At 53.2% G+C, this 12,981-nt stretch overlaps 1 protein-coding gene across 8 annotated transcripts in view; it reads left to right on the top strand.

Moving 5' to 3' along the window:
- Window positions 1-12,981, top strand: part of BCAR3 (BCAR3 adaptor protein, NSP family member) — a 109,502-nt gene that overhangs the window by 84,484 nt on the left and 12,037 nt on the right. For all 8 annotated transcript variants that reach the window (XR_004973785.1, XM_036347055.1, XM_036347062.1 and 5 more), the window contains 2 exons: window positions 68-726; window positions 5,893-6,008. Coding sequence is in view for 7 of the 8 variants with exons in the window: in XM_036347055.1 (XP_036202948.1) it covers window positions 68-726; window positions 5,893-6,008 (775 nt within the window). In the remaining variant the exon portion in view is untranslated. The remainder of the gene's footprint in view (window positions 1-67; window positions 727-5,892; window positions 6,009-12,981) is intronic.

Below are 12,981 nucleotides of genomic sequence, written 5' to 3'. Positions count from 1 at the left end.
CTAGTTTTGTTTGTTGTGTGTTCTCCCCACAGCTGAGCGTTTTCTGACCCTGTCTTACCCTCCACAGGCTGTAAGATGCCCCCTCAATCCTCGGGTGTGGACACAAGCCCCTGCCCAAACTCCCCGGTTTTCAGGACGGGCAGCGAGCCCACCCTGAGCCCGGCAGTGGCTCGGAGGGTCTCCTCGGACGCCAGGGCAGGGGAGGCGCTGAGGGGCTCAGACAGCCAGCTGTGCCCCAAGCCACCCCCCAAGCCCTGCAAGGCGCCCCTCCTCAAGGCTCCCCCGTCTCCATCCACCTGGCTCCACTCCGAGGCCAACTACTGTGAACTGAACCCAGCCTCAGCCACAGGCTGTGACCGGGGAGCGAGGCCGCCCTTCTGTGCCCAGGACAGCTACGTGGAGCTGCTGAAGGCCAAGCAGAATGGGGCGCCGGGTCCCCGGAACTCTGGCACCAACTACCTGATTCTTGATGACAATGACAGGGCCGGGCCTCAGGCGCCCCCGGCGGCAGCGGCGCAGATGGGCCAGGGGCAGGACGCCGAGGCCGAGTTTGTGATGCCCCTCCTGGAGACGGCCTCCTCTTTCAGGCCCAACGACTTCGTGTCGAAGCTCCTTCCGCCTGAGAACAAGCCCCTGGAGACAGCGATGCTGAAGCGAGCAAAGGAGCTGTTCACCAGCAACGACCCCAAGGTCATCGCCCGGCACATGCTGAGCGAGGACTGCAAGGTAGGGGCCTGGGTGGGTGGGGTTTGTTCTGACTCTCGCGCATTTGGAAGCGGGCATCTGTCTGCGCCTCCCTCCACCTTACCCTTCAAGTCAGGGGAACCTTTTTTTTTCTGCCAAGGAAAAATGTTATAAATACTTGGATATTTATAGCATCATTCGAGGGCCATACAAAATTATCAACTTAAAAATTAGCCTATTCTGTTTGATCAAATATTTAATTAACTCACCCCGAATGCCTTGGCAGCGCCAGACCAAATGATTTCTCAGGCTTTATACGGCCTGCAGACCGGATGTTCGCACCACCACCCCCCCACCCCCACCCCCTCGCAAAGTTTAAGTGCTTTGTTCGTAGGAAAAGTCTGAAGATCACACCAGCGTGGGGATTTATTTTAGGGGTGGGAGCCACCGGCCAGGATAACCTTTGCCCAGGCAGGAAGCTCATAAAATTCACCTGGGACAGAGGGATGGCAGGCTGCTGCCCAGGGCCTGCCTCCTTCCCCAACCCCTGCTGGTGTCTGGAGCTGCTGCAGCATCCTCCCAGCTGGGGCTGATTTCAGAATTCCCCCCTGGCCTCAAGTCTGCCAGAACTGGTAAAGCCAAGTCCAAAGGAAAGTGGCTGGAGATGAAAGTGTAATTTCTGAAGTAGCAGAGCTTGGTTATTTTTTACATTTATATTTATATTTATATTTATATTTATATTTATATTTATATTTATATTTATATTTATATTTATATTTATATACACATATACACACATACACATACATACATACACACACATTATATATTTATTGTTACTAAATGGTCTTTAGGCCAATAAACACTTTAAAGTTACCTTGATTTTTTAAAATAAGTAATACTTGCTCAATTTAGAAAAATAATAAAAATGCAGATGAAGAGAAAAGGTGAAAATCACACAAAATCTAGTTTCCTGGGGATCGCCCTGGCTAACGTTTACTCTGCAAGCAGAGACATGGAAATAATGGCGTGCAGGTCTGGTCGCTCACCACAAAAATGGCACCATCTGGACATACGGTTCCAAACCCTGAGTCTCCCACCAGCAACACACTGTGCCTGTCCTCCCATGTGACTACCTAAGTATATGTGTACGTCGCCATCCTTTCTCAGTGGGAGCATGTCTTTTCGTCCTGGGTGTCCTTTGTTCCGAGGTGGCCCAGGGCAGGCTCATCCTTCAGAGAGAGATTTCTAGAAAGCAGGCGTCTCCAGCCGGGCTGGCCCAGGCTGCTCCGCAGCAGAAGGGACAGGTCCTTGCATCTGAGCAACAAACAGATAAGGCCTCTCTGAGAGTTATAGCTCTTTCTCGTTTGTAGCTCCGTGAAGTCAGTTAGCTTCAAAGGTCAGGGCCTATGTAGGAACTGGCTTTTCCAAAATAAATTTCCTTTTATTAAGGCCATAAATCATGGCAGGAAGTGGTCTCTGAACACCCCTCCCCCAGGGAACTCCTAATCGATTGAGGCCTCCCTGCCTGGCTGTGCTGGGGCAGCAAACACCTTCCTGAAAACAGGGCTGAGGGACCACTCAGTGGACCTCCTGGCCAGGCCTGGGAGGGGCGTGTGTGTGGCGTGCGTGCGTCGGGCCCTGGGAGGACAGCCAGGAGGGGACTGCTCAGGAAGAACGGGGCTGCTGACGTGGTTGGCTGAGTGTCCCTGGGCAGTGCTCACTAATGGTCGGATAATCACCAGGTCACAGCCTCACTTTAAAGCGAGCTAAACCTGTTTGGACAGTGAGAGGATTTAGAGTTCCTGCTCCAGTACGTCACTCGCACTGAGCCTGGCATGAACCGGTCCAGGTTCTCCGGAAAGCAGGCTCCTCGCAGAAACAGGTCTGGATTCACATAACTGCCTAGTTCCCGGGAGGAAATGAATCCTCTTCCTTGTGGCCTCAAGCAGGGCTCGGTGGTGATGTGGGAGGCGAGATGCTGAGCATTGATGCAGGGGGTCTAGAACCTTCTCCCACTTTGGCGGCCATGAAACTAGACCTTGTGTCTGTTTGCAACAGAAGGAACATGCAGCCACCCTATTCTTGTTCCGTTTCTCTTTTGCATTTTGTCCTGTGAGGCCCCGTTCCCCGGTCTGCCTTCAGTCACCCCTGGAAGACGGAGCCCCCCCTGGCCAAGACGGGAACAGGAGCCTGCCTGCCTCTCCCCAAGGGCGAGGCTGTTTAGTCTTCCTTCCTCCCTCCTGAGTCCACGCCATTTCCTTATCCTCTTCCTGGAACCACTGACCAGGGCTTTGCCAACAAAGCAGGCACAATCAGTGACTCTGAGGGAAATAAACAGGGGCTGTTACTACTCACCCCAAATGCAGCGGCAGCCATACAGGGCCACCCCAAAGTTCAGGACGTGCTGGGCAGCACCTGAGTCCTGAGAGCTGGTTCCCACCAGTGCACAGAGCCCCAGGCTGACACCCAGAAAGACACCTCCAGGCTGCCTGCCCAGCAATGTTGCACCCCACTCCCAGGGTTGAGGTGGGCATCCACTGAGACACCACCCCCCCCCCCCCCACCCACAGATGAACACTGGCCACCCTGACCTCACTCACCCGGAACCATTCTCCCACCCCCTTGTCTTCGCAGTGGCGAGAAGTGAGGGACAGTAGTTAAGAGCGTGGCCTCTGGGGATGAGCTGCCTGAATGTAATCCTGCCTCTTTCCCTCTCCTGATCTTTCTCTCCCCACCGATAAAAGGAGGAGAATAAAACCAACTACCCTCCATACCATGCCTGGCCAGGATGAGGCCAAGAAAGTGTTCAGCGGTGTTACATATTCAGACTGATAGATGCCTCCCTGGGCCAAGCCAGGTCATGGTGGGAGAGGGGGCGAGACAGCGAGACAGGAATTCAGACCACAACGCAGGTGGGAAGTGCTCTGTAGGGGAAGGCACGGGAGCTGTGGGGCCCCTGAAGCAGGGCCCTGAGCATGGGGCAGCTAGGGGATCAGGCGGATGTCTGAGATGAGTTTTGAAGGCTGAATAGGAGTTGGTCAGATGAAGAATGCAAAGAGCATCTTCCAGGCGGCAGATGACACACACATGCAGAAACTCGGACGTCAGGAACCGTGGTGGGAGGGGCCGGCTTATGAAGGCTCGCTCTGCGTGGGCAGTGAAGGTGGTGGGGGACGTCCTGGTAGGTCTTCCATGTTTTGAAGTCTCTACTTTGGGGCTGACGCCAGGCTCCTTCTTCAAAGCACTTTGCAGTTAAGTGAGGGAGACAGGCCTGCGAGGACACAGTGCCCGTCAGTCCTCTGCTGCCGGCAGCAGGGATGGTGAGCTGAGCCAGTGCTCTCACTGCAGCTCAGATGGTCCCTTGGCAGCTGGGAGGAGGGCCGGGCATGCCCCGCCGGGCTCCCTGGGTCCCTGCAGCAGCCCCGGCAGCAGGCGCATGAGGAACAGGCAGCGTTCAGAGAACCAGGGTAGCTCAGGTCTGAAGAGCAGAGGGAGGCTGGGACACCCCATCATGGGGCTCTGATGTCGCCCAGCCAGGTCCAGCTCATAGTAAATGCTCGAGACTCTTTGTCCCTCTGTGTCTGTGTCTGCACGGCCCCGGTGTCTCCCGGGGCACCTGATCCAGGCCCTGCACTGTGAGCGCAGGACCCCTGTCCCATAGCTCAGCCACAGGGCAAGCGGGTAGAGGCATTTTCTGGTAAAAACCCGGGAAGGTGACCAGGGATTTGAACGTTTACACTGAAGGAAAACAGACCAGAGTCTTCTCTGTCAGAGCAGGGATCGCTCCGGATGCTGGTGCTTCCAGAACAAAAACGAATCCATGACAAGCCCTGAACCTTGCTCCACACAGTATGTGGATTGGAGGACGCTCCACAGATGTGCTGGGTTTGGAGCCTCCGTCAGGGCAGCTGTCTAAATAAGCAAGCAGAGTGTGTGTGACCGCAGGTGGCTGGCGTGCACATCTGGGCTGCCTTGCCATGGTCAAGGTGTAAATCTCTTTCCGGAGACTGAGCCAGAATTCTTCCCCCTTCTTCGTGGCCGACGATTCACAGCCTGTATTTTCAAACAGTTCTTTGGGGTTTTGAGCTCATTAGAGCCTTTGCAAAGTCTTTGAGAAAGATGAGCTCAGCGGTTGTGTTAGAGAAGGGGAAACTGAGGCTCAGGGAGCATGGTATGAACCCTGCATCCAATTCTGGGCCCCACTCCTGGATAGCTGGTTCCCACAGGCTCGTTCCCCAGGGCTGACAGCGGATCCTTGCTCAACCACAGATGTTAAGGGTCAGGGTTAATAATAACAGCTAAACTTCCAGATGTGTTTTGGAGCCTATTACGAAGGCATCTGGACTGTTCATGTGCCCAGGATCATTGCACTGGGGGACAGCTCTACAGAGCGAGGGAGGAGCTGCCTGCGCTGGCCATGTGTCGGGTGCGGTGAGGCCGTTGTTTCGGGTTGCGCTGTTAGTGCATCAGGGTGCTGCTGCACCACCATTCCCCTTGTAGAGAGGCACGGGCTCCACTGCAACATTTTGAGGTCACATGTAATAACTGTAAGAGGCCGGCTAATCCCTGGTTCTGATGAACCTGATTACACACTGGGATTGAGATGGGGTTTGCTGGCTGGACAAACAAACAAAGATTTTCTTTAGGGAAAAGCCCTCTGGGGGAGACCTCGAGTTTCAAATCTCTGTATGCTTTTCTAATGGTTTCCAGACGTATGATGCACTTACGGAGCCCAGAGGGGCGTAATTAGGGGTAATAGCAGCCAGCCTGCCCCTAAGTGAGAACATGAACGGCCAGGCACACAGCAGAGGGCCAACAGGACACAACTCCGCTTTCCCACGCAGGGGACCCACCGCAGCCCGCGGTGCTGTCTGCAGCGGAGCGTCGCAGCGTGATGCAGCCTGCGTTACACAAAAGCTGGAGGAACGGCTCTGTGCTCTGGCAGGCCAGCAACACCAAATTTGCAGGTTCTGCAGACCAATTTCGGTTCTTTCCTCCCAGGTTTTACATTCCAGTATGTGTTTTAAAAATCCTCCAACTATCACATTTAAAACTGTCTTTTCAAAGGCTGTAGCTCAAATAGAACCGCAGCAAGTTAAGCACATCCACCCCGTCCAGCGCAGTGTATTTCCTTCCACACACTAACTCCGCATGCACAGCAAGCCCACCTCCTGATCCCGTGTATTTCCACTGTGTTCTCGACAGGTGGCTCGGATTCTTGAAGTCTCAGAGGAGATGAGGAGGAACATGGGCGTGAGCTCAGGGCTGGAACTCATCACCTTGCCGTACGGCCACCAGCTGCGTCTGGACATCATCGAAAGGTGAGCAGCACTGTCCCTGCATTCCTGGCCCTCTGCCGTCCTCCTGTCTCTCTCTCCAGCGCAGAGAGAGGCCCAGCACTGCGCCCAGAGCCGCTTCCCTCAGCGGGGTGTGGCCCGGGCCAACTTTGCCCAGAAGCTCAGCCAGAGAATTCCTGGAGACACACAAAGAGACGGCACAGAGGAAGTCAGGGAACAAAGAACACGTTCCCGTCTGTTCCAGATTGCTTTCGGAATTAAGTGGGAGTTGGTGGGAAAGGCTGGGAAGAACAGAGTCTGAACATTTTCTTTGACGGGTAGACAGATGGGGGGATCAGAGGTCAGAGGGTGAGGACACGCGGACCCTCTCCCCTCCGGCCTCTGAAGAATCACTGTCTTCTTCTCGGGAAGAGCCAGGGCCCTGGCTCTCCCTGTAAACCCACACACATGGACGTCGGATGTTTAGAAATTAGACAGAAATAGCAAGGCTAATAGCAAGAAAAGAAGCACTAGGCTTGATTATCTTATTAGCGTAGAAGTTGGCCTTTCTGACACACAAACAAAACAACAGTTGATTTGGGCAAGACTGTCTTGTTAAGTTTTCTGTTTTTCCAACCCACTTCCCATTGCCATGGCACATGTGTGGGTTGCAATGGTCAGCCAGGCCCTGAGTCCATCAGCCCCAGCCCAGGGCTTTTCTGTGATGGCTGACCTGTTCTTGTCTCAGCATGGCAGCCACATGTGGAGGGACAAAATGTTTTATTCCACTGTTTACTGTTTTAAGTGTAAGTAGCCACACGTGGCCAGTGGGCAGTGTGGTCCGAGGATGTCAGCCCTAGAAGGTAAGCACCGCCTTAGGTGGCCGGGGGGTCCACACCGCTGCCTCCAAGGGCACCTGCTACAAAGCAGATAAGATGGCTCAATGCTGCCGTTGTTTTGGCTTCACCACCACAGACGCATCCGATAGAAGACACCAGAATCCGAATGGGAGACTTCCGGGAGGCAGGAGACCAGAAATGCTGACTTTGTTCAGGCATCCTTGTTGTTGAATGCCTTTGGGCAATTGTAGGTCTGACTTCTGAATTTTTTTACTTTTCTGATCAGATTTTTCTAGATTCTAGCCTCTCTCTCCTGGTGTCCTCTTCCCTCCCCAAGTCCAGGGCCTGGCGTCTCAGGTCCACTAACTTCTCCTCTGTTGCTGTCTGGGCTCAGTGGTCACGGTTTCAACAGAATTGAGCTGTGCCACCAACTTCCCCCTTTCTCATGTGGTACATTTTTCAGTCTGAAAGCTCCCCAAGCTCCAGGCCTCATTTGATCCGTTTCATTAGTGTGTTGGACGTGGGGCCCAGGCTGAGGTCGGCGGGCTTGGGGCTTCTCCTTTGGCTATTTTCAGACTTCCACTCTCGTCTACATCCGTTTCCTCTTTCTCCTGATTGTCGCTTGCCTGTGCTCTCACTTCGTGCTTGTTTCCTGTCCAGGGCTAGCCTGTGGGTCTGGGGAGTGGGTTTCTTCATTACAATGTGTTTAAATAAAGGTCAGGGGTATAGTGGCTCTGGAAGGCCAAATTATATCATCATCCTGCATCTCAGAATCAAATACAAAACCACCTTTTATTTCTTAATTTACCACTTCACCCCTTCCAGGCCTACTGTGTGGACATATTCTTTGTGTAACAGTCAGTGCCCCTGCTGCCAGCCCTGGCGCCCCCTGGAGCAGACACTCCAGGCGAGTGTCTTTCCCATAGTGGTGCACGCAGGAGGTTTTATGCTGGTTGAATGAATGGATAGAGTTACCCAATTAACCATTGGTGTAATGCCAGGTCTTAAAGAAGTAGAAAATTTGTCTTTTATTAAGGGCTACTAAAACATAGAGGGGTGGGGGGGGGGGAAATACTGAATAAAAAATAGACTAAATGCAACATGAAACATTAGTTTACTATTTGTTAAAAGAAACATCTAAGATGTTTGGCTCAACCTTAACTTTTTGCAAATGGTAACAAAACTCTTCAATAAACAACAGATGATAAAAACAGGCTTTAATTCTATGTTAGGGTCCATTAATTAAGAAAGACAAGAAACCAGGAAGGAGATAAATAAAGGAAAAGAGACAGGCAACAATGGACCAAGACACAGAGGGAAAGACGTACCCATAGAGATCATCGTAGCAACAGTACTATTTGCTAGGTGCCTGCCAGGGCCAGGCGCTTTGATTCGTTTCATACCCACGCACAGTCTCTATTTCTCACAGTTGCTCTTGTCCCCAGTTTAGAGATGAAGAAATCGGGGCATGGAGCCGTCAGCTAACACCCTAAGGCCACGCTGCGAGTAAGCAGCGCACATGCATACAGGGTGGGCCACAGGAGGTTTACAGTTGTTCTATGGAAAATGATACAATAATTAATAAATGACACAAGCCAGAACTTGGTTTCACACACTCACAACTGCAGGCCTACTTTTGCCCCACCCTGTGTGTGTACAAACACACAGAGGTGGCAGAGCTTGTTACTCGTTTTTTATTTATTTTTATTTTTTGTTAATCCTCACTCCCGGATATTTTCCCATTGATTTTTAGAGAGTGTGGAAAGGAGGGAGAGAGAGAGAGAGAAACATTGATGTGAGAGAGACACATCAATTGTGTTACCTCCTGCACGAGGTGCCAGGGATCGAGCCTGCAACCGAGGTACATGCCCTTGACCGGAATCAAACCTGGGACTCTTCAGTCCACTGGCCAACACTCTACCCACAGAGCCAAACTGGCTAGGGCAGGGCGGGTCACTTATATAACAAACATTAGCGTGTGGACGAAAAAGGGGCCACATCCTAACCTGATGAACCCAGAGGAGGATGAGCTCAGTGGCGGCCTTACACACCCAGAGACCTATAGGAACCACACAGGATGGTCTGACCATAAAAATTCCCAACTAAAAGCGGGTAGGAGTGGGTAGTCACATCCTAAGCCTGTAGCGTCCTTGACAAAGGTCAGTCGCTAACTTGGAAGTCTTTTATCGTTGTGCATCTAAGATAACATACCTTTGAAATGTCAGAGTAATTTTCTTTTCCAGACCCCTCAAAGGCACAACCCCTGGCACCAGAGCAGGAGACCACATTGTTATCTTGTTGCCCACATACCGTCTCTCTGTGCTGTAAATGTCAGCTGTCTCACACCCACCAATGTAGGAGAAGGATGTGCCTCTCGGTTTGCTTTTCATCTAACCCCGGTGATTGCCCCGCTTTGCGTTCTCCTGCCGCCCTAATCTACCGCCAGTGGATTTCATGTAACCCCTCTTACACCTCCTCCTTTGAGTCTAATGTATAAAATAAGATGCAGACTCAAAGGTCCATTCTCTGGAGCATTTTCTCAATCCATTGAAATTTTGCTTCCTGGCCGTTGCCATCAGTTTGGCTCAAATAAATCTTCTAAGATGTTTTCCTAGGCTGGACTTGGGCCGACAAGGGAAACGTAATGCTAGGCACGAGGTGAATCATGCCACCCTTTGCCCAAGGAAAGCGAGAGGGTCCCACACCTGTGGGCACAGGACAGCAGCATGGCCTTGGAGTGGCATCCTCAGCTGTGAGCTTTAGGACAAGGTGGCCCCAGACTTTCAAACATGTGTATCTTAGTGACCATACTATGAATGGGGGCTTCGCCTCCAGCACTTGTGTCAGCCTGGAAGAAATGTAATTGAGGCCATTCTGGCCCAATGTCCTCAACTCCCCAGCCCTGATTTTCAGAGGGAAGGAAAGGGACTTCAGTCTGTGCTGCCTGCCACCAATAGGAGACTCTCTGTGACCCCATCAAATCAGCCCATCCAGACTCTGTGTGACCCCATCACATCAGCCCATGGAGACTGTGACCCCTCACATCAGCCAATGGAGACTCTCTGTGACCCCCTCATCAGTCCATGGAGACTCTCTGTGACCCCTCACACCAGCCCATGGAGACTCTCTGTGACCCCATCACATCAGCCCATGGAGACTCTCTGTGACCCTCATCAGCCCATGGAGACTCTCTGTGACCCCATCACATCAGCCCATGGAGACTCTCTGTGACCCTCATCAGCCCATGGAGACTCTCTGTGACCCCATCACATCAGCCCATGGAGACTCTCTGTGACCCTCATCAGCCCATGGAGAGACTCTGTGACCCTCATCAGCCCATGGAGACACTCTGTGACCCTCATCAGCCCATGGAGACTCTCTGTGACCTCATCACATCAGCCCATGGAGACTCTCGGTGACCCTCATCAGCCCATGGAGAGACTCTGTGACCCTCATCAGCCCATGGAGACTCTCTGTGACCTCATCACATCAGCACATGGAGACTCTTTGTGACCCTCATCAGCCCATGGAGAGACTCTGTGACCCTCATCAGCCCATGGAGAGACTCTGTGACCCTCATCAGCCCATGGAGACTCTCTGTGACCTCATCACATCAGCCCATGGAGAGACTCTGTGACCCTCATCAGCCCATGGAGAGACTCTGTGACCCTCATCAGCCCATGGAGAGACTCTGTGACCCTCATCAGCCCATGGAGAGACTCTGTGACCCTCATCAGCCCATGGAGACTCTCTGTGACCTCATCACATCAGCCCATGGAGACACTCTGTGACCTCATCACATCAGCCCATGGAGACTCTCTGTGACCTCATCACATCAGCCCATGGAGACTCTCTGTGACCTCATCACATCAGCCCATGGAGACTCTCGGTGACCCTCATCAGCCCATGGAGCCTCTCTGTGACCCCATCACATCAGCCCATGGAGACTCTCTGTGACCCTCATCAGCCCATGGAGACTCTCTGTGACCCCATCACATCAGCCCATGGAGACTCTCTGTGACCCTCATCAGCCCATGGAGACTCTCTGTGACCCCATCACATCAGCCCATGGAGACTCTCTGTGACCCTCATCAGCCCATGGAGACTCTCTGTGACCTCATCACATTAGCGCATGGAGACTCTGTGACCCCTTATCAGCTCATGGAGACTCTCTGTGACCTCATCACATCAGCGCATGGAGACTCTGTGACCCCTTATCAGCCCATGGAGACTCTCTGTGACCCTCATCAGCCCATGGAGACTCTCTGTGACCTCATCACATTAGCGCATGGAGACTCTGTGACCCCTTATCAGCCCATGGAGACTCTCTGTGACCTCATCACATCAGCGCATGGAGACTCTGTGACCCCTCATCAGCCCATGGAGACTCTCTGTGACCCCATCACATCAGCCCATGGAGACTCTGTGACCCCTCATCAGCCCATGGAGACTCTCTGTGACCCCATCACATCAGCGCATGGAGACTCTGTGACCCCTCATCAGCCCATGGAGACTCTCTGTGACCTCATCACATCAGCGCATGGAGACTCTGTGACCCCTCATCAGCCCATGGAGACTCTCTGTGACCCCATCACATCAGCCCATGGAGACTCTGTGACCCCTCATCAGCCCATGGAGACTCTCTGTGACCCCATCACATCAGCCCATGGAGACTCTGTGACCCTCATCAGCCCATGGAGACTCTCTGTGACCCTCATCAGCCCATGGAGACTCTCTGTGACCTCATCAGCCCATGGAGACTCTCTGTGACCCCATCACATCAGCGCATGGAGACTCTGTGACCCCTCATCAGCCCATGGAGACTCTCTGTGACCCCATCACATCAGCCCATGGAGACTCTGTGACCCCTCATCAGCCCATGGAGACTCTCTGTGACCCCATCACATCAGCCCATGGAGACTCTGTGACCCTCATCAGCCCATGGAGACTCTCTGTGACCCTCATCAGCCCATGGAGACTCTCTGTGACCTCATCAGCCCATGGAGACTCTCTGTGACCCCATCACATCAGCGCATGGAGACTCTGTGACCCCTCATCAGCCCATGGAGACTCTCTGTGACCTCATCACATCAGCGCATGGAGACTCTGTGACCCCTCATCAGCCCATGGAGACTCTGTGACCCTCATCAGCCCATGGAGACTCTCTGTGACCCTCATCAGCCCATGGAAACTCTCTGTGACCCTCATCAGCCCATGGAGACTCTCTGTGACCCTCATCAGCCCATGGAGACTCTCTGTGACCCTCATCAGCCCATGGAGACTCTGTGACCCTCATCAGCCCATGGAGACTCTGTGACCCCTCATCAGCCCATGGAGACTCTGTGACCCTCATCAGCCCATGGAGACTCTGTGACCCTCATCAGCCCATGGAGACTCTGTGACCCTCATCAGCCCATGGAGACTCTGTGACCCTCATCAGCCCATGGAGACTCTCTGTGACCCCTCATCAGCCCATGGAGACTCTGTGACCCTCATCAGCCCATGGAGACTCTCTGTGACCCCTCATCAGCCCATGGAGACTCTGTGACCCTCATCAGCCCATGGAGACTCTCTGTGACCCCTCATCAGCCCATGGAGACTCTGTGACCCTCATCAGCCCATGGAGAGACTCTGTGACCCTCATCAGCCCATGGAGAGACTCTGTGACCCTCATCAGCCCATGGAGACTCTCTGTGACCCCTCATCAGCCCATGGAGACTCTGTGACCCCTCATCAGCCCATGGAGACTCTGTGACCCCTCATCAGCCCATGGAGACTCTGTGACCCTCATCAGCGCATGGAGACTCTGTGACCTCATCAGCCCATGGAGACTCTCTGTGACCTCATCAGCCCATGGAGACTCTGTGACCCTCATCACATCAGCCCATGGAGACTCTGTGACCCTCATCAGCCCATTGAGACTCTCTGTGACCCTCATCAGCCCATGGAGACTCTCTGTGACCTCATCAGCCCATGGAGACTCTCTGTGACCCCATCACATCAGCGCATGGAGACTCTGTGACCCCTCATCAGCCCATGGAGACTCTCTGTGACCTCATCACATCAGCGCATGGAGACTCTGTGACCCCTCATCAGCGCATGGAGACTCTGTGACCCCTCATCAGCCCATGGAGACTCTGTGACCCTCATCAGCCCATGGAGACTCTCTGTGACCCTCA

Source organism: Myotis myotis, unplaced genomic scaffold (genome assembly GCF_014108235.1).
Source record: "Myotis myotis isolate mMyoMyo1 unplaced genomic scaffold, mMyoMyo1.p scaffold_m19_p_2, whole genome shotgun sequence".
In the NCBI taxonomy this organism is placed as follows: Eukaryota; Metazoa; Chordata; class Mammalia; order Chiroptera; family Vespertilionidae; genus Myotis; species Myotis myotis.
Note: the sequence above shows the minus strand (reverse complement) of the source record. Positions and strands in the feature narration are given on the sequence as shown.